General features: G+C 46.5%; 5 protein-coding genes across 5 annotated transcripts; 3 read left to right on the forward strand and 2 right to left on the reverse strand.

Moving 5' to 3' along the window:
• Positions 1-2,217: 2,217 nt before the first annotated feature.
• On the reverse strand, positions 2,218-3,162 carry LOC130602823 (olfactory receptor 6B1-like). Its single transcript, XM_057416054.1, has one exon. It carries the CDS (start codon positions 3,160-3,162, stop codon positions 2,218-2,220), a length of 945 nt encoding a protein of 314 aa, XP_057272037.1.
• A 7,436-nt stretch (positions 3,163-10,598) lies between these two features.
• LOC130602825 (olfactory receptor 10A4-like) lies at positions 10,599-11,665 on the forward strand. The gene has a single exon (XM_057416056.1). It carries the CDS (start codon positions 10,633-10,635, stop codon positions 11,599-11,601), a length of 969 nt encoding a protein of 322 aa, XP_057272039.1. The 5' UTR covers positions 10,599-10,632; the 3' UTR covers positions 11,602-11,665.
• A 5,384-nt stretch (positions 11,666-17,049) lies between these two features.
• LOC130602826 (olfactory receptor 6F1-like) lies at positions 17,050-17,998 on the forward strand. The gene has a single exon (XM_057416058.1). The coding sequence runs from the start codon at positions 17,146-17,148 to the stop codon at positions 17,971-17,973; it is 828 nt and encodes a 275-aa protein (XP_057272041.1). The 5' UTR covers positions 17,050-17,145; the 3' UTR covers positions 17,974-17,998.
• A 2,334-nt stretch (positions 17,999-20,332) lies between these two features.
• LOC130602820 (feather keratin Cos2-3-like) lies at positions 20,333-20,835 on the forward strand. The gene has a single exon (XM_057416051.1). The coding sequence runs from the start codon at positions 20,366-20,368 to the stop codon at positions 20,666-20,668; it is 303 nt and encodes a 100-aa protein (XP_057272034.1). The 5' UTR covers positions 20,333-20,365; the 3' UTR covers positions 20,669-20,835.
• A 1,716-nt stretch (positions 20,836-22,551) lies between these two features.
• Positions 22,552-23,070, reverse strand: LOC130602824 (feather keratin Cos1-2). Its single transcript, XM_057416055.1, has one exon. It carries the CDS (start codon positions 22,862-22,864, stop codon positions 22,559-22,561), a length of 306 nt encoding a protein of 101 aa, XP_057272038.1. The 5' UTR covers positions 22,865-23,070; the 3' UTR covers positions 22,552-22,558.
• Between the last annotated feature and the right edge of the window lie 233 nt (positions 23,071-23,303).

The raw sequence follows: 23,303 nt of genomic DNA on the forward strand, positions 1-23,303 counted from the left end.
TATTTGTGATTATAATACATTAAACACCTCCCTCTTTCTCTCCCCTCCCCAGCTGTTTTACATTACTTTCACACTGCAGTCAAATTAATATTAGTATTTCTAGTGCTGTAAATACTCGTTGAATAATCATTAAAGTGTTCCAAGGCAAAGGTATTTAGAACAAAATAACAGCAAGGCTGGATTCCCTCAGTGACGTAATGCCCAACTTCTCCTTGATCTTCACGAGGGCAATATCTGTTCTAGATAGTGATTTTTAACTTGTACAATGATTTCTGCATTTGTGAACACCAGTCACCAAAGATCCTTCTTAAAGTAATAAAATAGTCTCAATACCAGCAGCAGTATTTACATAATCCCCATCAATGGCTTTTTCTTTTGTAAAGTTAAAACTTTATTAAAGGTCAGATTTCAAGCTGTAACTTTAACATCATTAAAACAATGAACTTAGATAGAGCTTTTCTGTTCCATAGACCACATGTCCAGAAATTGCAGACTTCATCCAAAATCCCATTTGAAAACTCCCCACGTTGTCTCATATTGCCGAAGAGTTTGAAAGGGAAGAGAAAGGTTAGAGGCAGAGAAGGGAAGAATTAGGGTAAGAGTAGAAAGGGAAGGGAAGAGAAAGGGAAGGGAAGATAAAGGGAAGAGAAGGGTTAGAGGTAGGGAAGGGAAGAATTAGGGTAAGAGTAGAAGGGGAAGGACACAGAAAGGGAGTAGAATGGGAAGGGAAGAGGAAGGGAAGAGAAAGGGAAGGGAAGACTGATTCAAAGTATCTTCAGTTGAAAGACACTGCTTCACTTTCTTAACATTAAAATTCATAGATATTCTATGAGAAATGAGATTTGCTGTGTGGCTTCTCAATGAAAAGATTTCATTGAAACACGCTGACAGGGAAGTGTCCTCTCCTGCCATAGTTCCTTCTCACCAGCTTCGTTAGCCGATATACTACTCAGCAGACTTAAAGAAAGAGTTATTAATACTTATCATAAGAAATACTACGTTAACAAATACTTCAATCTCACTTACAGCCTGAGTCCTTGCACCGATGCTGAACGGATCGCTTGAAGTTCAGAGTGCTGGGACATCTGTTTATTATTCCTTCATTTTCCTGAAGACTTCACCTGGGCATTTGGTTTATTCTTCCAATGGGACCAATCAAAGAAACAAATTATTTCTTCTCTCCCTTGCCTGGCAATAGTATATGTCATTTAGCTTAAAAAACCCCAAACAACTCAACCCTGAATGAACATGCGTGCAATGACTTGGGATCACAACTGGGAATCACCACTCTGGAATGAAGTGGTGGTAAAGTTATTAATAATGTAGAGGCATCCTTAAATACTCCTGTATCAGTTCAGAAGTGAGTGGTTTTTTTCACACAAGCACTCCAGAGACAGCCCAGATGAATGACTTGACAACTCTGTCTGTGAGGAGCTTTTCCTCCATCTAAGGATATTCTGATGTCTCACATCATTTGTTGTTATTGCTGTTGGGGATTTTTTATCTTATCTCAGCAGATGTGATCAGAATATTAGAGGTTTAATGCTTTCTGTATACATATATTCAATATATTGTATAATATTTGAAACTGAGAAAGAATCTACATCGTTAATATTTGACTACATTATTATTTATTGAAAATAAATGTCAATTCATATATAATTTAAAGTACATATACACAGTACAGTACATATACATAGTAGAGGTTGGTTGTTCATTCATATTCCAGCTAATACACAGTGACTGCAGCAGAATTTATCAGAACAGAATTTAAGGAATATATGCTAAAAATGGGGAGAAAAAAGTTATTACATTTACAGTGCCCAGTATATGAAGTCATCAATTTATTTAGTGTTTCTTTCAACCTTCCTTGAAAAGCTGGGCTTCTCTCGTCCCACTGTGAACACTTTCTTCTGCTCTCTTCCATGAGGATTGATTCAGTCCTAAGTAGAGGCTTCCTGCAGAACACGAAATCCTGTGGAGTGCCTGAGACCTCTCCTTTTGAATAGGCAGATACGATAGAGGAACTGCAGAAGAGAATCTTCCTTTTAGCATCACATTCATAAATGGAGCAGAATAGCCAAGGCTCTTAAAACATGAGGCATGTTAGGCACATGCATCTCACCTTAGCTGTCAGCTATCGCACACAGCATAATAGAGTTCTGAATGCAACCTAAATCTGAAAACCTTTCCTTCTAACACGCTTACACTCTGTCTCTAAGGAACTATCTTACTGGAGGACAGTCTGAAGATCTTCTTCAAAGCCTCCTTAACCTCCTGGTTCCTTAGACAGTAAATGAAGGGATTGAGCATGGGAGTCACAATAGTGTATGCAACTGACACCAGCTTGTTTAAGTCAAAAGGGTGGATTCTCTTGGGCCGGGCATACATGAACAGAGTGGCTGAAAAGAAGATAATGACTACAGTGAGGTGAGAAACACAGGTGGAGAAGGCTTTCTCCCTGCCCTGGGTAGTGGGGATATTCAGGATGGTGCTGATGATGCATACATAGGAGATAATCATGATGGAGAGGGGAATCAGCAAGATAAGCAAGGCCAGGATGAAATCTACTATTTCAGCTGTTGTCATGTCAGCACACGACATGTTCAGCAAGGGGCTGATGTCACAGAAGAAATGGTTGATGACATTGGAGCCACAGAAAGACAGCTGAGAGATGAAAACGACTTTCAGCATGGAGGCCGAGAAACCAATGAGCCAGGAGCATGCGGCTAGCTGGATGCAGAGCCGGTGGTTCATGATGACTGGATACATCAGAGGATTACAGATGGCCACATAACGATCATAAGCCATGACAGCAAGGAGGACACACTCGGTGCAAATAAAGGAGCTGAAGAAGTAAAGCTGGGTCATGCAGCCTCCAAAAGATATATTCTTGCTTTCAACAAGGAAATTGGCTAGCAGTTTGGGGACAGTGACTGAGGTGAACCAAACCTCCAGGAAGGAGAGGTTGCAGAGAAAGAAATACATGGGCTTGTGAAGCTGGTGGTTTGTCTTTATCAAGATAATGATGAGTAAATTTTCCAAGATGGTCAGCATGTAGGCCACCAGGAATACCACAAAGAGCAACATCTGAAGTTCCATCATAGCTGGAAATCCCAGGAGGATGAATTCCTGGAATTCTGTGCTGTTTTTCTGCTTCATGGCAAAGGGCACAGCCTCAAGCTTCAGAGAAAAAGTAAAGAAAATAAAAGAGAAAATATATGGAATATTTTTTAAATGAAAGAAATAATGAGAAGAGCTGCAGTGAACAAAGGGAATAATGGCAAGTGGAAAAGAAGGAAGGAAGAATGATGATAATAAAGGAAAAACATGAGAGGGATAAAAGGAAGAACGTTATTCCATTCACATCATATACCGTATGGAAGATACAGGAACAACTTCAATATCATATTTTGATATCTGATTCATAATTAGTAGCCTGGACTATAACTGAAACCTATGGGTACTGGATGGCCATGTAAGAGCAGGTTTCCCAGTTCTGTTTAACTTGCAGGGGATCCTGAATATCCAGGATGTGTCTGCATGACTTAGGCAATTCGGCTTAGTTCTGCACAACCAAGTCATTCCCGTGCTGCCTGTGGAGTACAGCTTTGTCCCCATTATGTTTTCCTGGCATAGAAAGTCTCAAGACGTTCACTGAATGAAACAAGGGTTTCCAGAGAGCAATCGATGTTACCCTCAATTAAGCTCTCAGGAGAGGTGAATTACATTTTTGGAGGGATGTATTTCTCTCTGTTTCTTCCCCTCCTCTTCCCTGTATTTCCATTTCTCCATCTATTCACCTTTTTAAACAATTGGATGAGCTGATTTTCACAGATAATTCTCAACTTCTACAGGTCAAAAGTGAAAAGAAAAAAACCCCTCTCGAACCGGAGAATGCACGTTTCTCCCCTTTAACGCTTCCCATCCAATCTAATCTAACCTGAGAAATGCTTTTTCATCTTGTGTTGAAGTTCCTCTAGTGCAATATTTAATTCCATGTTAAAAGGCAAGAAACAAACCACCTCTTCCTCCCTTCCCAGGATTAGCTGAGGAAAGCGTACTATAAACTGGGTTTTCAGTGGTGGAAGGACATCATCTTCCTAAAGCAATTCATTGACATTGAAAAATCTGTCCAGATATTGTTCGTTTAAAGCCTTTTATGGCTCCAGAAGCGGTAATATAAACCATGACTGAAGATTTATAATGTGCAAACACATATAACTCTGTAACCATATTACTGTTAACTTTAACTGTAATAAATTACACAGGTCAAATCAGAGCAATATTCTGCCATTTTTTCTTAGTGCAAAATACAGTGTTAACCATTGTGTCTTTAGTACATGTATTCAGTGCTTCCTGTCCTGGCCAGCATTAGTTCTACCTATAAACCCAGCGAGATCTGGGCGTTTCAAATAGTTCATCTTACACATCTGACCAATCTCTAAAGAAGCAATCAAAGCAAGTGACAGTGATTCTCATAAGTCAAACAAATGCTTATGTTTTCCTGTGACTTGAGCTCGAGTAAATACCTGAGCTGTCTTACCATCAGAGGACTATTCTGGGAAGCTGGAATTCATCTGCTGAAGTTTTGATAGCCGTCAGTTTAGTCTAATATAAAATATACTCAGCTTGTCTCCTTTCTTGGGAATATAAATATACAGGCATCTCCAGGTATTACTGTTTTCATTGAGAGAAAAAGGGCTAAAATAGGTCAGATGGATTATTCCATAGCCACGTCTGTTTCTCTCTTCCTTCTGTAAGTGCATGTCAACAAGCAGCTCCGAAGCCTGGATGTGTTGCTCAGTGTAGTTCATGTGCCTGCTGTAGATGCTGAAATGCCGGTGGATTCACTCCTCCTTGGAAGAAGGTGACTGCCCATCAAAAACTCCTCCCCTTACCTTCCCATCACTTCAGCAGTGCCTGTGGTTCCATTCATGGAAACGCTCTTCTGAGCCGTACAGAGGCCCCCATTTGCCAGCTTGATGTGCCCCCTTGAGAGGTGTGCTGCCTACCAGGGGCTCACATCACGGATGTCACAGGGAGACTACCAAGCCCTGTGCAGCTCACTGACTATTTATTACCTGCTGCTGTTATTTCACGTGGGCACCACACAGGTTAAGCGTTAGGCTGATGAGGTGGAGCAGACAAGGAAGTCAGTGACAAGAATCAGAAGGGAGCAGTGTGTTATGACCTCAAGACTAGTTTATAGCAGTAGCTTAAGGTGGAAGGTATGGATTCTAAATAGAGATACTAGGTTGTGGGTCAAGTTTGATGTGACCAAGGTATGGGATATTCAGGCTTCTGAGAAAATATATACAGATCAGGCTAGCCAATGAGTCAAAGCCAAAATGAATGTACCAGAATAGGCAGGTACCCACAAAGATTGGGGTAGTAGGTAAAATATGAGGCTGGACCAGGTTAGCTGTGATGCAAAGCTGAATTAAAGCTAAGGAAGGAGTCAAGTCAATGTTGTAGCCACGCTATTCTCCACTGCCAGTGAATTTGCCAGACATCCGCCAAGCCACCTTCAGAAATAACTCCAGCAGTGCTTGTGGCTCAGTAATTCAAGCCTGATGAACTGCCCCTGTCGCCCCCAGTCCCCCTTCCCCAGCTCTGCCTTCTGCAGTAGCATCTTTAGCATTTGGGGCTTTTGTCTCTGGAGATGGTGCCTGCAGCACATATTCAGGCTACTGCTTCCATCTACTGCCCAACACCATTCACTGCAAGCTGCTTCTTGCCTGTGAACCAGCAGGAACATCAGAGAGCAGCAGCCTGAAGTCATCTTCCCCCAGCCCTGCCTCACTGGATACCCAGCAAAGAGAACTTAAGCAGCTAAGAGTCACTGTGGATGTAGTCGAGCAAAGAAGATGCTGCACTGCTGTTGGGCATCTGCAAACTACTGGTGACAGAATGTCACTGAGGGACAGGCTTGGCATGAATGTAGCTTACCAGGGGTCTGGTGAAGAGGGAAAGACCAGTTCAGACAGCTGGCTACCTGGTCACATAGTTCACGATCATAGTTCGTACTTCATGATCAGGACCAATAGTATCTTAGCAAGTAATGACCATACCAGAGTAGTGGGTGGCACAAAAGTGCTTGATTGGGCAATGGGTTAGATACTGATGTTTTAGATGTTTTATAGAGTGTTGTAATGTGGAATGTGCAGGCTGAAACTGTTTTGGAGCAAGCTAAGGAAAGGCTGTGATTTCCTACATTAATTCAGACAACAGCTGGAGCAAGGGACACCAAAGCTGGGTAACACATGTCAGAAAGCTCAGAACTGTATTTCATGTAACAGACTGACTGAGGGAGTGTGTTGTCACAAGGAGATGGAGACAGCAGTGAGATAACATCAGACAGGAGGGTGGATAACACGCCTAAGACAATGGATAGCATTGATAAAGGATAGAACGGATAATCCAGGACATAACAATAATATGTACAAAATGTGCTGTGACAAACAGTGCAATGAATAGGACACTTGAGAAAAAGTTTTAGGGCTTGAATAATGAGCTGAGTTACTGGGGATAGAGGTGTGAGTCAGACCAGCATGACTAAGTCCAAGACTCTGAGCTCTTCTTTACTTGGAACACAGGGTTTACCAGTAAATGTCATGTAAGGCCACTAATTGCTTTCTCTTTTGGCGTATTTAATGGAGCCTAGACTGAAAAAAGGCCGGGTTCTGTGATGCCATGTGGTGGGTACAGTTTGGCAGTGCAGTGCTTTGGGATGGAGTCTGTAGCTCAGAATGGCATGGCACCATTCCCCTCTCACTCTGAGGCACCTAACATTTACTTGTAGATTCTGGTGTCAAAAAGGGAATCAACACAGTGACAGAAAAGGAGCAATTTTTAATATACCTCGTTATGTACTAGTAATGGTGGAGAAGAGGAGGTTTAGTCTGAGGGTTTCCAGGGCACTTGCTCTTTTACACTACGAGATACAGGAGGACATCCTGCCCAGGTCATGCTGGTGGGGATGTTGTTTGGTTGACACTGGAGCATGTGATTTTGAACCATTGAGCCTCGTTCAGTGGGAGTGCATAACGTACATGATCCAGGAATACTACCTGTGATCTCTGTCTCTAGCAGAGAAGCAATCTGTGCTGCTTTTGGTCCTTGCTCCTGGGAGATATTAGATAATGTCATGCTTTTCCTGGTCAGGGTTAAGAAAGTGAACCTGCTCTTTGCAAGTGCACGTTGGCCCAGTGAACCCAATGCAATGTCCTGACAGCCCCAGGAAGAGGTTCAGACAGTTCTGGAACACCCGAACTATCTCCCACTCTGATTTTGCAAGGGTGTCACATCAGGCAGACCTGCATTCCCATTCTTATCCACATTTGTATTGATAGGATCCTGCCTTCAGACAATGGAATATTTGCCTTCAGTAAAAACTTAAGAACAATTGACTGGATCTAACAAGGACTTCTGGGATTAGACTCACTCCGGAGACTAAAAACTTTCCTAGTTAGTGATTGCTCTCCCCAGTTGTCTCCAGTTGCCACCCCTGGGAGGGACTCGGCTGAACACAGAGGCCTAGTTAAAAGTTGGTGGAACTCTAATGCCTTGGGATGAATTCACTGAGCATCTTGGAAAGAAACTTTATTGTCTTGGGAAGAGAGAACAAGAAGCAAGGGATGTGAGCAAAGGCAGAGGGAAAGAACTGGAGAAACTGAAAGAAAGAGGCAAATTCAAGATATTTTTAACACCAAGATATTTTTAATATCGTTTAATAATACCTGTCAGTATTTCTTGGTATAGGTCTGCCTGAGACTCAGTCCCCTGTATGAACACCAACATATTACAGTTAGTTTCTGATCTGTTCCAGTTTAATATCTAAATAATCTGTTAGCACAAGAATGACTGTCTTGTTTCAGAGCAGACAGGCTATTCATACCATCTGTGCTCCAGGTAGAGAGGACCATTTTGGGCCCATGATCTCCATATACTTTCTCACAATCAAAAAAAACAATTTTCCTTTCACTCACTGCAGTATGGGTCAAAAGTGAGAACTTTAGGTGCACTTCTGTGTGTGAGAAAGGAGAAACACAACCCAAGAGTGCAGCACTGTCAGGGATCTATCCGGCTGGGGAGCAGCTCTGTGGAAAGGGACCAGGGGGTCCTGGTGAACAGCAAGTGCAATATGAGTGATGAGTGTGCTGCTGCAGCAAAGGAAGCCAACAGCATGCTCGGTTACCTCAACAAGTGCATCATCATCAGAGATAAAGATGTCATTATCCCACTCTTCTTGGCTCTTGAAAGGCCACCCATGGAATACTGTGTTCAGTTTTGGTCCCTGCTGTATGAAACAGATGTGGACAGGCTGGAAAGGGGCCACAGAAGAGCCACAGAGGTGGTCAAAGGACTGGGCAGTGTGTGAGGAAATGCTGAGAGAGCTGGGCTTGTTTAGTCCTTAGAAAAGAAGGCTCAGAGGAGACCTTCTCACCATGTTCCAGTATGGGCACAAGAGGAAGGTTTTTCACAGTGAGAGCAATCAGTCATTGGAATAATCTCCCCAGGGAAGTGGTGGATTCCCCAGCACTGGACACCTGTAAGACTTGGCTGGTCAGAGTGCTGGGACATCTAGTCTAGGTCATGCTTTGCCTAGAAAGCATGATGCAGATGACCCTTGAGGTCCCTTCCAACCTGGTATTCTATTATTCTATGATTGAAATGTGTAGACTAAGCCTGCAATACTTCATTTCACTCTCTCCTTGAAGACTACACACTCAAGACATAATGTATTTGAGAAGTTACAACACAACTGTTTAAGTAAGATACTGCAAAGAAACTAATAAATCATGTTATCAAAATCCTAATCAACACATAATTTTAGATTGTAAAATACACACTTTTGTAGATGACTACTATAGAGATACTGGTTGTTACTTCTAAAAGGTTTTGAATCATGCATGATTGCTATTGAATGATAATCCCTTTCCCAAACAACTCAATATTAGTTCTCAAGCACATACTTCCTTTCCCCATCTTTCCCCCAAGAGCTTTTTGTTTGTTGGCATGATGGAAACTTCAGTGGGTTATACAAGGGTGTTCCTTCTGGCGTCCAAGCGGACTTTGAATCACAGAAGCTTCATAACTGTGCATAGGTGTTAGCACTCCTACCTGTGAAATATGCTCACCTCCTTTGGGCTTCACCCGATTTTATAGCTCATTCACTGTTTCTGCTATTTCTTGACCCACTTTTCATCTCCCTGGAACTTCCTTTTTTTCACCAGACCTCCTCTCAATCAACCAATCAGTGACAACTACCTACCAGAAGTGCTGAAAGGAGGATCTAAGGAGCTACAGGCCTGTCAGTCTGACCTTGATGCCGAGGAAGGTTATGGAGCAGATCACCCGGAGTGCCACCAACCAGGTGAGATTTTTCTGGGGAGATGTTGGTTATCTGAATCAATACAGAAAAATTCCACCTGTAGAGGTCGGGGGATTTTGGCCAAAGTGCAGCCAGAGAGCAGAGAAATTTATTCCAGAAATTTGGGGATTATATTTGGTTAAAAGTGGACTTGCTGACTGATAGCCACACTGCCAGTTGAGACGTCTTAGTCAGTCTGAATTTCTTTCACCTGACCTTAGGACTGTCTTTTCCCACTCTTCTCTTTAGTCATTGACTATAGAGTGACCTCTGCATTGCAGTCATCTTCTATGAACAGCAGAAAGCAGGAGCCGACAGGGGAACCAGAGAGAGTTTTTTGTACCTAAACAAAGAGAAAAAATAACTGACTCCTACAATTGGGAGCGATCAATCCCCAGCAGACAATTTTCCACTGGGAAGATAAACACATTGAAATACTCCAGGTTGGTGGTGTGGCTTTTCCCAAAATATTAACCACAGCCTTCTCCTGCTAGCAGGTGAGCTCCTTTATTTTAGCTCAGTATTCTTCTTCCCTATGTTATTGTTCTTCTGTCACTTACACAGGGTTTCTCTTTAAGGGAGATTCATCTGTCTAGGAAGTTGATGGATTATTGGAATAGAAGATAAATTCCAAGGCTATTCTTATCCTTGGAAAGGACTGCTCCTCCTGAAGAGTGCTGGGACAAAGGTAATTTCCTGGAAAATGATCCACGTTTTAGTACTCTTGCATGGGACTGTAGAGTGGATACAGGATTATCTGTGTCCAGGAGGCGATTGTTTCCTAGAATGAGCCCCATCCAGAGAATGATAGCAAAAGGGACTCATGGCCAAAAGTCCACTCTATCAACTAATTAATCATCTCTGGGTTTTAAGGACCAGCCTTCTTTGCTTGGCAGTGGGTGTTACAGTAGCAGATCTCAGCTAGATAATGGGAGAAAAGTCCACATCAGAGACTGGGGCAGTAGAGTAAAATCCTCATCCTAAAAGGCAGGAAGAGTAAAATCTTGTGCTATCATAAAGAAGGTATATTTTCCTTTCCATTGTGAAGTATAATTCTTACTTACCAAAAGCTATGTTGAAGGGAACCACCTTCCCTTCCTTCTCTAAAGAACCCCTTTAGCACTGAAAATACCTAAAGACAGCAGTAAAATATCACTTCCTCTTCTGGGATCCTGCGCTATTACAAAGCAATATATATGTAAAGATTTAATTTACTATTTTGTATTTCTCTAGATTAACTAGAAAGTGGGGACGTAATGACTTCTGCAGTTAAAAAGAGCCTGAGGGACATCACCAGCAGAAACCACACAGTGGTGACCTATTTTCAATTTTTACCTTTCTCCAGCATCCCAGAGATCCAGGGCTTTCTCTTTTGTCTGGTATTGTTCATGTACATCAGTACTTTGGTGGGAAACATCCTCATCATTACAATCACTATGGTAGATGCTGCCCTTCACTCCCCCATGTATTTTTTTCTCAAGAACTTGTCCTTCCTGGAGATTGGCTACACTACATCCATAATCCCCAAGATGCTAGTGAACTTACTCATAAAAAGGAAAGGCATATCCTTTCTGGGCTGTGCCACACAGATGTATGCCTTCTCCCTCTTCGGGATCACAGAATGTTGTCTGCTGGCTGCCATGGCCTATGATCGCTATTTGGCCATATGCCATCCCCTGCACTACATGACCATGATGAGCTGGAGCACAAGCTTCCTGCTTTCAGCTGTGTCTTGGCTTGTTGGAGTCTTGGTGGCCTTGTGGCAGACAACTTTGATCTTTACCCTTCCATACTGTGGGCCCAAGAGGATCAATCACTTCTTCTGTGACCTGCCACCTCTTCTGAAGTTGGCTTGTGGGGCCACCTACAAGAATGAAATCACCATCTACATAGTAGCTGTCGTCTTCATCATGGTCCCCTTCTTATTTATAGTTGCGTCATATGTCCAGATTCTCCACACCATCTTCAAGATGCCAACAGCTAAGGGCAAGAGAAAAACATTCTCTACTTGCTTCTCTCACCTGGTCGTGGTGACTCTGTTTTACGGATCTGGAATTGTGACCTACCTGAGACCCAAAGCTTTTTATTCAAGCAGCAGTAACAAACTGTTGTCTCTCTCTTACACATTGATGTCTCCCGTGATGAACCCTTTGATTTACAGCTTGAGGAACAAAGAGGTGAAACAAGCCTTGAAAAGACTGATAGCCAAAAAGATAAGTATGTGACATGTTTGGAAATGATAGTAAATTAAAGCTGTGATATTGTGTGCATTAGTGGAAGGAGAACATGATTTGCCACCATCACTTACCCAAAAATTCATATCTACCTATTTAATATTTTTTTTTCTTCTAAAAGAGGTAATTTTCACATCATTTTCCATGTCATTTTAAGGTATGCTTGGCATACAGATCAAATTAGTTGCATACTATTGTGTCCTCTATGTCCTGTCCGTTGATACAGAAGTAGATCTGTACTCTGCGGAAGCGTTTACTTGGGGTAAGAGGAAACTCACAATATTCTCTGAATGTTGTGAAAACATTTCTGCAGAGCTTATCTAAAAAAGAAATGATCAGAGAAGAGGACAATGAATCTAAGGAGAGGCATTCAACAAGTATCCCAGGCACTGATCGTCGGGAGAGTTCTGCTGAAGGTGTTTTCCAGTTGAGCTCTTCAGCTCTACTCTGTGAAGAAAGTTTATTTGAAGGCCTGAAGGGGTAATGATTCAGGTCAAATATCTTGAACATAAAGAACTGTGGCTTGGCTGATCACCTTGTTCTCCACTGGTATTGAATGAAGTGAGAGAGATAAAGTAAAACCACAGTTTATGTGTTCTAAAACAGATTTCTGCTGTAGTAAGAGAGAAATTATCACTTAGACATCTCCATTGCTGTGTTTTGCTTGTGTGTGAAGTTTATGTAGATAGGTTTATGTAAAAATACCTGTATTTTAGGCTTCTGAATTGAGAGCAAAAAACCAATGTCCCTTTTTGCACAAATAAAGGTTTGATTGTAGTATGAAAGAAACTACTTGAGTGTTAAGGAATAGCCACCGGGAGCTGGCTTGAGAGCTGTCATTTTAAAAATGAAGGCTAAGACTTCATTTTTTCCCCCTTTTTTTCTGCATATTTGTGACCACACACATCTGTGTGTCACATGGTTGCACTCTGTGTGTGTGTGTGGCTATAAGCATGTTTTCTCACATGTCTCTGTGTACATGGCTGTGCAATTCTTTCCGTCCACTTGTGGTGTCAATGGATGAGATCAAAACGAGAGCAAGAGTCCAACTAAAACCAATGCCCGAGGGGAAGGGTGTATGAGGAGAAATGAACTCATGGGTATGAGGCAGCTAGAGAACCAGCTGTTCTAACCCCCATTTCCCACCAGAAGGCTTCAAATGTGTCCATGGACATGGAAAGCCAGACTGCAATAGAAGGAAGAAAGTTATTGACTGGAAGAAAGTTATTGACTGGAAGAAACCAGAAGTTGCCTAGAGGAGGAATTCATCAGGGAAGAAGCTCCCAAGACAGACATTTCCACATCTCACAATGTCCTTCCTTCTGCCACTACCAGCCCCTGGGGGAAAGAGCATCTTTCCTTGACCCCATCAGGGAACTGAGCAGGCTTTGGGATGTGTGACCTTGAAGCAGACATGCCTTTTTGCCAGGGCCAGTTGCTGGTCATTCACACTCGGATTTCAGTGTTGGACATGAAGGTCTTTGGAACTAGAGACCAAAGGACTCATGAGCTCTTTGGCTTTCCTGGGCACAGCACTGTGACATCAGGATGGCAGTCCCCTGACTTCAATGCCTGCTTAGACCAAGGTGTTAGTCCTTTTCCAGTTCAACACCTCCTCAGTAAGATGCTGGCTGGCACAGCTTTGCACACACATGAATTCACAGAGGTCCACACACACAGATGTCCACACAGACAAACACATGTGCTTCCACATAAGTAGTTGTGGGATTAAGAGAGGAGGCACTGGGGTTCACCCAGGCAGGGAAGGGCTGGAGCACCTTAGATTACAGTAAAGCCCCATAGTGTATCTTGAGGATCCCAGAGACTTCTCAGGTACAGCAGGAGGCCAAACAGAGCAGCATTAGGAGAAAATATCCAAACCCTGTAAGTGAGGCAGAGAAGAAGCTGCACCAGGGGTGGTTTAGACCAGAGATTAGGAACAATTCCTTCCCCAAAGGGTGCTCAGGCATTGGAACAGGCTGCCAGGGCAGTGCTGGAGTCATCGTCTGGAAGCATTCACACACGGTGTAGATGAGGCCCTCAGTGCCATGGCCTTGGCAGTGGTGGGAAACGGTTGGACTGAAGGATCATAGAGGTCTTTTCCAACTGGGTTGATTCTATGAATCCATGATTCTATGTGACATCCTCATGGACAAGAGCCTCGGGGTGTGGGGCTGAGGACTTCAGGGCTGGAAGCAGCTGAGCCACTCCCTGCAAAGAAAGACACAAACAACCCCACCAGAATGCCACAGCCTTGCATCATGTGCCTGCACAGGATCCCTGTGGCTCTTGGTCTGCATCTTCTGCCTGTTCTAATGTGTTTCTGCCCTGGAAATCTTTGGGCTCATGTTCCCAGCCCTCCATGAGGGAATGGCATACTAGGAAGGAGAAAATTAAAAGGTAGCACTGTAGGAAATCAAAACACAGTCTGCACCATTAGCTGGGGCATCTTGCTTTGTAAATTAGCGTGTCAGAAGATTACTACCTCCACAAAGAGTGTCTGTGGACCTGGGCAAGTGCAGGACCAGTAAAAGAGCCAGTAGAACTCCTTGCTCCTTCCCTCCTTCACTTCTCTTGTCTCCTTCCACATAGATGACAAGGTGAGGGAAGATCTTTCTCCCCTCCAGGATGAGGTCTTGCCTCAATGGCCATCTCAGATGGTACCAACTCTACCCACTGCTGGGCTTCAAGCTCCTTCTTATGGGACATTGAATGTGGAAGAGTGTTTGGCTTGGAGAAACCCACAGCGCAGAGAGGCTGTGGCTGCCCCATCCCTGGCAGTGTTCAAGGCCAGGTTGGACACAGGGGCTTGGAGCAAGCTGCTCTAGTGGAAGGTGTACCTGCCCATGACAGGGGTTGGAGCTGGATGAGCTTTAAGGTCCCTTCAACTCAAACCATTCTATGATTCCATGATCCTTGTGCTCTGAGGAGTCTGTCCTTGAAGGTTAACCAGCCCTCCTGGGACCCTCTTAGCACCAGGGCATTTTACAATGCATCCTGCCAAGTAGCTAGGTCCCTGAAAACTTGAAGATATGCTCTTCTAAAACACAGGGCAGTAGTCATCCTGTTCTCTTGGTCAGTCCTTTGAGGATCTTTAAGCTCCACATGGTCAAGGCAGGCAAGGCTGAACTGAAGCTACATGTTCTGTAATGACATAGCTTTGCACACACACACCTCACCTTATTCTCTCTGTACTAATAGTTAGAATCATAAAATCATAGAATAGGGCTGGAAAGGATAAGGTCATGCAGTTCCAACCCCCCTGCCATGGGCAGGGACACCTCACACTAAACCATGTCACCCAAAGCTCTGTCCAACCTGGCCTTGAACACTGCCAGGGATGGGGCAGCCACAGCTTCTCTGGGCACCCTGTGCCAGAGCCTCAGCACCCTTACAGGGAAGAATTTCTTCCTTAGATCTAACCTGACCTTCCCCCATTTCAGTTTGAACCCATCACTCTTTGTCTATCACTTCAGTCCCTAATGAAGGTCCCTCTCCAGCATCCTTGTAGGCCCCCTTCAGATGCTGGAAGCTGCTCTGAGGTCTCCACACAGCTTCTCTTCTCCAGGCTGAACAGTTCTAACTTTCTCAGCCTGGCTCCACAAGGGAGCTGCTCCAGCCCCTTACCATCCTCATGGCCTCCCCTGGACCTGCTCCAACAGCTCCATGTCCTTCTTACAGTGAGGACCCCAGAACCGTACACAGTGCTGCAAGTGGGGTCACACGAGAGTAGAGTAGTTGCTTTTAGTTATTTCCCACGCTAAAGGTCTCAAGACCACATTACAATTCAGTACCAGACACTTTGCAATTCCAGTCTCTGGGACATGGCTATTTCAGACATCTGCATGTCAGCAGAGCAAGCACTGAGTTCCTGGCCAGGTTCACATACCACAGGTGCAGTAAGGAGGCTAACATCCAGCCTGGCAGCCAATTCAGAGAATTGCTTTGCTGCTCTTTAATTGGCCTATGTGAAGAGATATCATTATCCATCTGCAACAAGCAGATAAGATCCCCTGGAGACCACACTCCCTGGGGCACACAGAGGGAAGACAGCAAAAAGTTTCCTCGGTGTGGCCAGACTGAACTTCAGTGTGTTAATGAGGTGGGTGTGGGGATGGCTTTATGCTAATGATGCTGTGACTGATGTATGCCCTCACTATATGGAGCTAAACTGCAGAGACTTCACCCTGCGTGTGTGTGTCTGCATGCACAAATCCCCCCCCTTTGTGGATGTACAGTGGTGGCTTTGTGTGCAGGGGGGAAGAAAATCAGGAGCCCGAGCTCTCGATACCTATTAGGGTGGACAGTGAGGAAACAATGTCAGGCAGCTGTGTACAGCTTGAAGTGAGTCCGTGAGATGGGAGCTTCTCCTGACATCACAGCATCCAGAGCTCCTCCAATAAATCAACCTCTTTCTAATGTTCTCCCTCAGCCAGAGGGGATCGTGGCTTCATTTAGAAGATGGTGCATGAAGAGAGGTCGTTTGGATCATTTCCATGGTGAGTGGTGAGTGAAGCCTGCCCAAGACATACGACATACATATGCTGTATGTATAGACTTCCAATCCCTTGCATGCTTAAGGAGAGCCACATTAAAAGGGATTTCTCTGCTCTTTGGCCACATGAGGCTTCTGGTATGTAAATTCCTCAGGACACAGGTGAAGCCCCCTGGTTCACCTGGCTTCTCAGCAGAGCTGCCCTGGGAGGGAATCACCTCAGAGAATTTTGCCTTCAACCACTGGGAAACTAGATGACCTTTATAGTCCCTTCATACTCAAACCATTCTATGATTCTGGGAAGTTGAGATGTCCAGTTTACTTGTCCAAGCTGCTTGCTAGACTCCTGCACTAGTCCTTAAAGACAATCTGGAACTTCTAGAGGGCCTTGAGCCGTGTATATGAGGCGAGATAAGCCATGTCTCTTTCCCAAGTGCCTCTTCTCTGTCCAAAGAAGAGCCAGGGGTAAGCTGAGGAGGTGAGATAAGTGTGCTTCAATCATACATCTTTGCACTTGGTCAGCAGAAGTCCTTCCTCTGTCTGAGATGGCAAAACTAGAGAGGTGAGCCTTACCCCTAGTAAGGGCTAAGCTATGCTGAGAAGCAGATGTCAGTGGGGGTAATGGAGGTATATGCAAAAGCTTCCTATGGTGAGGCTTGGAGGAAAGCAAACGTACAGGACTACAACTCCTTCACTAATGACTGTTCATTTGGCGCTATAGGCCTGAGTTTCAGGGTCAGATCTAATTGTCCAAACGTGTTTCTGCAGGGAAGGATTTTCCTGGCAATTTTCAGTTAGGATAGATGCTGTTTTCCCATGGTCTGCACAAACTCCTTTTGGGGGCTGGATTTGTTTCACTACTGGTAGCATCTGCAGGACCAGCGGGGGCATGCAAACTCACACACAAACATCCTGTTTTGCAGATGGACCTCAACACCTGGGGGCACACAGCGAATGGGACAATCGTGGAAGAATTTATCCTTCTCGGCTTCCCAGGCACGTGGCGTTCCCGGCTCTCCTTTGCGATCGTGTTCGCACTGATGTACTCCCTGACAGTAACAGGCAACGCGTCCATCATAGCCCTCGTGTGGATGAACAGGAATCTCCATACCCCAATGTACTTCTTCCTCTGCAATCTCTCCTTTCTGGAGATCTGGTACACTACGGGTGTTGTTCCCAAAGCCATTGGAGTCATGCTGGGGACTAGCCAGACCATCTCCTTCAGTGTCTGCATCTTCCAGTTGTTCTTTCTTCTCTCCCTAGGCTCCACTGAGTGTTTTCTCTTGTCTGTCATGGCCTATGACCGCTACTTAGCCATATGCTACCCTCTGAGATACAGCTCCCTCATGAACAGTGTCATCTCTGCTCGGCTGGCACTCAGCTCCTGGCTGGGAGGCTTCCTGGCCATCTCACTTCTGGCCTTTCTGACATCCAGGCAGACATTCTGTGGGCCAGACGTCATCAACCATTTCTTCTGTGATATAGATGCCTGCCTTGCCCTCTCCTGTAGTGACAGGTGGCCCGTGGAGCTGGCGACTTTCCTTGTCTCCATAATGGTTGTGGTGGCCTCCTGTGTGGTCATCCTGGTCTCCTACATATACATTATCTATTTCATCCTCAGGATCCAGTCAGCCCACGGCAGGAAAAAGGCCTTTTCCACTTGCTCTGCCCATCTCAGTGTCGTCACGATCTGGTATGGCTCTATCATCTACCTATACGTCAAGCCATCAGCCCAGAACAACATGGATGTGAAAAAAATCGTGAATACCCTTAACACAATTGTAACTCCTTTGTTGAACCCCTTCATTTACACATTCAGAAACAAAGACGTGAAGCAAGCTCTGGGGAGGGCTTTCCAGAAGAAGTGAAGCAGGTTTTCAGAAGACCTCAGTGTGAGCTTACAGTGTGCCTGGGCATCACAGGCAGTTAGAAGCCACAGTGAGCTCATCTCACTCACCTTAAAGTCCTCTTAGTCTGGGCTGAGTCTTGACTCTACGATTCTCCTTGATTCTATAATTCTAATGCTCCTCTCACAGTGCTCTAAGGACCAGCACTTGGGGAAGGTCACAAACCCCATCAAGAAATAGTTCTCTGCCAGAACATTGGAGGAGGGGTCCTCCTCCTACAGGCTTGTATTACAATTTACTCAGTGCTCCATTTTGTCAGAGATTCATCTGAATCCCTAAAGAAGTGCCAGCAGCTGGCTCATTTCCCCATTTAGTGTGATGTTTTCTGGCTGCAGCTATGCCCTATTCTTTTCTCTGTCTGAAGAACGGGGGTAAGTTGAGGAGCCGAGGTAAGGTTCATCACACATCTTTCCACTTGGTCAGCAGAATCCCTTCCCCTGCCTATGAGATGGCAAAACCACAGAGGTGAGCCTTACCCCTAGTAGCTGTGCTGAGAAACTTGGTTCTGGTTCAAGATAAAATCTACACTTTCTGGTATAACCTATGGCCATTATTCCTGGCATAGGACTGGCAGCAAAACTCACACTGCTCTTCTTTCCTCTCCTCAGCCCCTGTATGTACCTTATTAGTTTTTATTAAAACATTCAAATTGCTGTGCTTCATGCTAGATGTGTCAGGACATTTCCACATCTAAAACCCCACGTATGATTTTAATAGTCCATTGTTCCGCTCATTTTGGGCTCTGTTGTGGAAACACTTTAATGCGATTGGCAAAGTCCTCAAATTGCAGAGCTGTGGGAGGCTGGCTGGGTAACAAGTCTGTCTTTGCATTCATTGAGAGGGCATTAGCACTTCCAAAGGGCACTTGCTTTCCACCTTCCTATGATTTTCATTTCAGAACAGATGAATCATGTTCTCCAAGCTCTTCTTTCTGCACACTGACAGGGAAGGCAGTCCATGCAACCACTTCCCAAGGAGGAGGCCTCAGCATGGCAGATAAACGTATATGAACAGTGTGGGATTGATTTCACCTGTAGAGCCCTCCAAATGAGATGATTGAGTCTGGGCTGAGCATCTACTTCTCCCTTCCAGAAGCAGTGGTGCTTCCGGAGGCGAGTCAACAACCCCCTTTGTTCAACTGAGCTTGGGCACTTGGATTATAGACCTGCAGCCAGGCCCAGGCACCAGTGCCCAAGGACAGGCTGATGCTCACCTTTGGACAGCCCACTGAGGCTGGAGAACAAGTGTGTGCCTGGGTCTGTCCTCAGCCATCACTGCTTGTCATTCTTTATGTTAGGGGCAGAATTGTGTCCATGGTGCTGAAGCCCTCTGCATCCCTGCAGAGCAACCAAAAGCAGGATCTGAAATGTCCGAAGAACACTATACACAGTAGATTGCAGGTTACCATCCATTCCCCATCAATGCTGTCTAGAGCTCTCTGAGATAAATAGGGGCATGCAAAGACTCCAACAGGGTTGCCAGAGCAGACCCATGTCACCTGGGAGAGGCAGGCGACCCTGAAACAGCAGCAGCACAACAACAAAGTACCCTAGGCTTTCTCAGGTGAAACAGATGACCAACAGACTCCATTTCATAGGGTGGGATCCAGATGGAAAGCCAGCACCCTCCATCTGAGCTTCCACGTGCAGTGCTGGGTGAGATTGCCTGAGAATAGGTCCCCAGAACCATTCCTGACTGAGAAATCCCAAGCCTTTCATGCCTGTGCTCAGAAGAAGCCTTCATTGGGAAACAGGCATGGCCCAAACCTGGAAATGAAAAGGCAGCAGTGTTGGAAACCAAAGCACAGCCCATATCATTAGCTGCAATGGTTTGCATCAAGATGAGCTTGTCAGATAATTGTTACCTCTGCAAAGGCACCTCTGGTCCTGCGGCAGTGATGGGCAGATATAAAAGGCAGGCCAGGTCCCTGCTCTCTCATCCACTTCTCTGGCCTCCTTCTCCTTGAGAACCAGGTGAGTCTGAAGCCCCTTGTCCTCCTCTTAGAAGCGCGGTCTATCCTCAGTGAAACTCTCAGCTGATGTTAGCCTTATCCTGTGCTGGGGCTTGCAGCGTTGTGCATAGGTGAGAGAAGTGGGGAGAATGTCTGCCTAGAGAAAGGCTGGGAAGTGGCTGAAGGGGCTTTTGGTTTACAAATTCCAAGAGACCCTCCCTGTCCCAGGCTGCTCTATATCGGCAATGGAGACCCTGTGGCACCTGGCGCAGCTTCCAGCTGCCCGCTCCTTAGCGGCCTTGGCTCTTTGCCACAGGAAAGCCAGGCTGCTCCTCATCCACTCTTGTGCTCATCCTCTGCTTGCCCCTGCCCTGTGTCCAGGTGAAGCTCCAGCATCCAGACATGTCCTGCTACAACCCGTGCGTGCCCTGCCAGCCCTGCGGCCCGACCCCGCTGGCCAACAGCTGCAATGAGCGCTGTGTCAGGCAGTGCCAGAGCTCCACTGTTGTCATCGAGCCTCCTGCTGTGGTGGTGACCCTGCCCGGCCCCATCCTCAGCTCCTTCCCTCAGAACACCGTTGTGGGCTCCTCCACCTCCGCTGCCATTGGCAGCATCCTCAGCTGCGGTGGAGTGCCCATCAACTCCGGGTGCTGTGACCTCTCTGGCATTTCCCGACGCTATGGTGGCAGGAGGTACCTCCTCTGATAAACGTGCTGGGAGAGCCCCGGGAGACACCTGCAGGAACTCAGGGCATGGTGCTGGATAGAGGATCGATCTTCTGGATGTTGTTTTCAACCCAGCTGAATGAGCTTTCCTTTCTCTCCCTTCTCCGTAGCCAAGAACCGCAGACTCTTGGCTTTCCCCAGAGATCCCTGCACTCGGTCTTTGTTTCCCTCTTTTAACTCATTAAAGTTCTGCTTCACTGGCAAGCCGGGCCTCCTTGTGGTCCTTCTCTTTGTGAAGCCTCTCCAGGCTGCCAAATGGGAAGGGTGTTGCTAAGGAGTGGAAGGGGTTGAGGGCACAAGGAGACTTCTCCATTCACAAAGGACTGGGAGGTTGGGACGCCCAGCAGGAGCTGGAGCTTTTTAATACTGTCCCTTGGAGATGAGGGACATCCTTGGTTGCTCTACTGCCAGTGACTATCTGGCCTTCCCTTGCTGTGTCCACAAATGCACGCACGGCAGGAGGCCTTGAGGCATCAGCAAACCCATGACTTCTTGAGGGAGGTTATTCCTCTTGTTATTCTCAGAGCTGTGCTGGGGTGGCAGGGGCAGTGGGTGATCATAGAATCATGTCATAGAACAATTAGGATTATTTGCTCTGCATAATAACAGAAGTCGTAATGGAGGCAACAGTCTTTGGGAGAGCCAATGGCTTCTACTCCACCTTCCTCTTTTCTCCACGACCCAGTCAAGGTGCCATGACCAGCAGCCATGGGCAGGAGTCAGAGGGACGTGCTATTAGAAGGAGTTGTTGCTGAATGCCCCAAGGCTGGAGCCAAGTGTGTGGGAGGTGAGGGCATTCAGCACACAAAACGGGGACAGCGAAACTGTTTCTGAGGGGGATCAAATAGCTCTGACGCAGTGCACATGAGGGAATGTGGAGCTTAGCAAGGATAAGGTTACGGGTGCACAGACTCAGGCCTCTTGACTGCTTCAATCTCGCTCCAGAGAACTGTAACGGGGAAATGGGGGGGGAGAGGGTTATTTCCATGTAAATCCCATGCTCACAGTGAAGAACAACAGGGAGCATTACCTGAGACTGAAGACCACGGCCTACAAAGGAAATTTTCAAGTACCATTGAAAAGCACATCTATGTTTGCATTCATATAGAAGCCACATTCATTTGATCAAAGAAGATGAACACCTGAAATACAATGAGATCCTGCTGGGGGTGCTGGGTTCACAGGTAGTGGGGACTCCATAGCACAGCCTGAGTTGGCTGATACCAGTCCTAAGTGTTGGGTTACCTCACCACTGCAAGAGTGGAGAGAGCTGGGCCCTGCCAGGTCCTGAAGGAATGTATGAGGTAGGATCTCATCTGCCTGTGCCCGTGTGTGCTGGGCATGTAGGGGCAGTGTGCTGGGTGATGTAGGGGAGAGGAAGGCACAGATGAGGCTGTTGGTTGTCCTCCGGCAGTATTGTCTCCTCATGCCCACTCAAGACACTCTCTGAAGCCAGGTCTCCCTGATGACCATTGCCGGTGGAGTAGTCAGGGATGTTTTTACCACCTCCAAGGGGAAGCAGACTATAAGATTTCCCACAGAAGGAATAAGGACTCGGAGGCCCAGGCTTGGATGCAGCACAACTTTAATGAGGGTAAAGAAGAAAAGGAGGTGGCTCCCAGGGAGCGCCAGGGGCAGCCACCAAGATGCGGTGCAGCTACTGCAGGGTGTCCGTCTGCCTGTCCCTCACTGGGAGGGAGAGAGGGAGGGAGGCCAAGAGCTCCCCACGGGGCTGGTGCGGGAGGTGGAGACAGGAAAGGAATAGAGAGGACAGTGGAAGGAGCAAACAATGCCCCAGTACACTATCTCTTGATCAGCACAATTTTCTTACAACTTCAGAGGTTCCAGACTGAAAAAGGAGCCAGCAGCTTTAGCAGGGTCTGCACCTGGAGCCGCAGTAGCGGTTGGTGATGCAGGAGAGGTCGAAGCCCCCGGAGTTGATGGGCACTCCCTCACAGCTGAGGATGCTGCCAACGGCGGCGGAGGTGGAGGAGCCCACAACGGTGTTCTGAGGGAAGGAGCTGAGGATGGGGCCGGGCAGGGTCACCACCACGGCGGAGGGCTGGATGGCGATGGTGGAGCTCTGGCACTGCCTGACACAGCACTCATTGCAGCTGTTGGCCAGCGGGGTCGGGCCGCAGGGCTGGCAGGGCACGCACGGGTTGCAGCAGGACATGTCTGGATGCTGGAGCTTCACCTGGACACAGGGCAGGGGCAAGCAGAGGATGGGACACGGCAGCAGCAGCTCTGCACCCAAGCCTGGGCAAGCCAAGGCACCTCCTGGCCCAGCACACGCTGACCACCTCCAAGCCCAGCAGCCGCCTCAGCTCAGTCCCAGCCTCTCTCTGCACCAGCCCTTCTCTCCCCTTCCCTCTGCCCCGAGAAGCAGCTCCCATCCCTGCGCTAGCACAGCCCCCATCAGCTGAGAGCCCCGGGGAGGAACGACCTGCTCTGGAAGCAGCAGCACAAGAGGCTTCGCACTCACCTGATTGCCAGGAGAAGGAGGCCAGAGAAGTGGATGAGGAGCACAGACCTGGGCTGCCTTTTATAGTCGTCCTGCAGTGCCTCAGGCCCACAGGCACCTCTGTGGCAGCAGGAATTTCCTGACAAGCCCA

This window comes from Pezoporus wallicus, unplaced genomic scaffold (genome assembly GCF_028554395.1).
Source record: "Pezoporus wallicus isolate ANWC-B61680 ecotype Strahan unplaced genomic scaffold, APGP_CSIRO_Pwel_v1 contig_10889, whole genome shotgun sequence".
NCBI classification, from domain to species: domain Eukaryota; kingdom Metazoa; phylum Chordata; class Aves; order Psittaciformes; family Psittacidae; genus Pezoporus; species Pezoporus wallicus.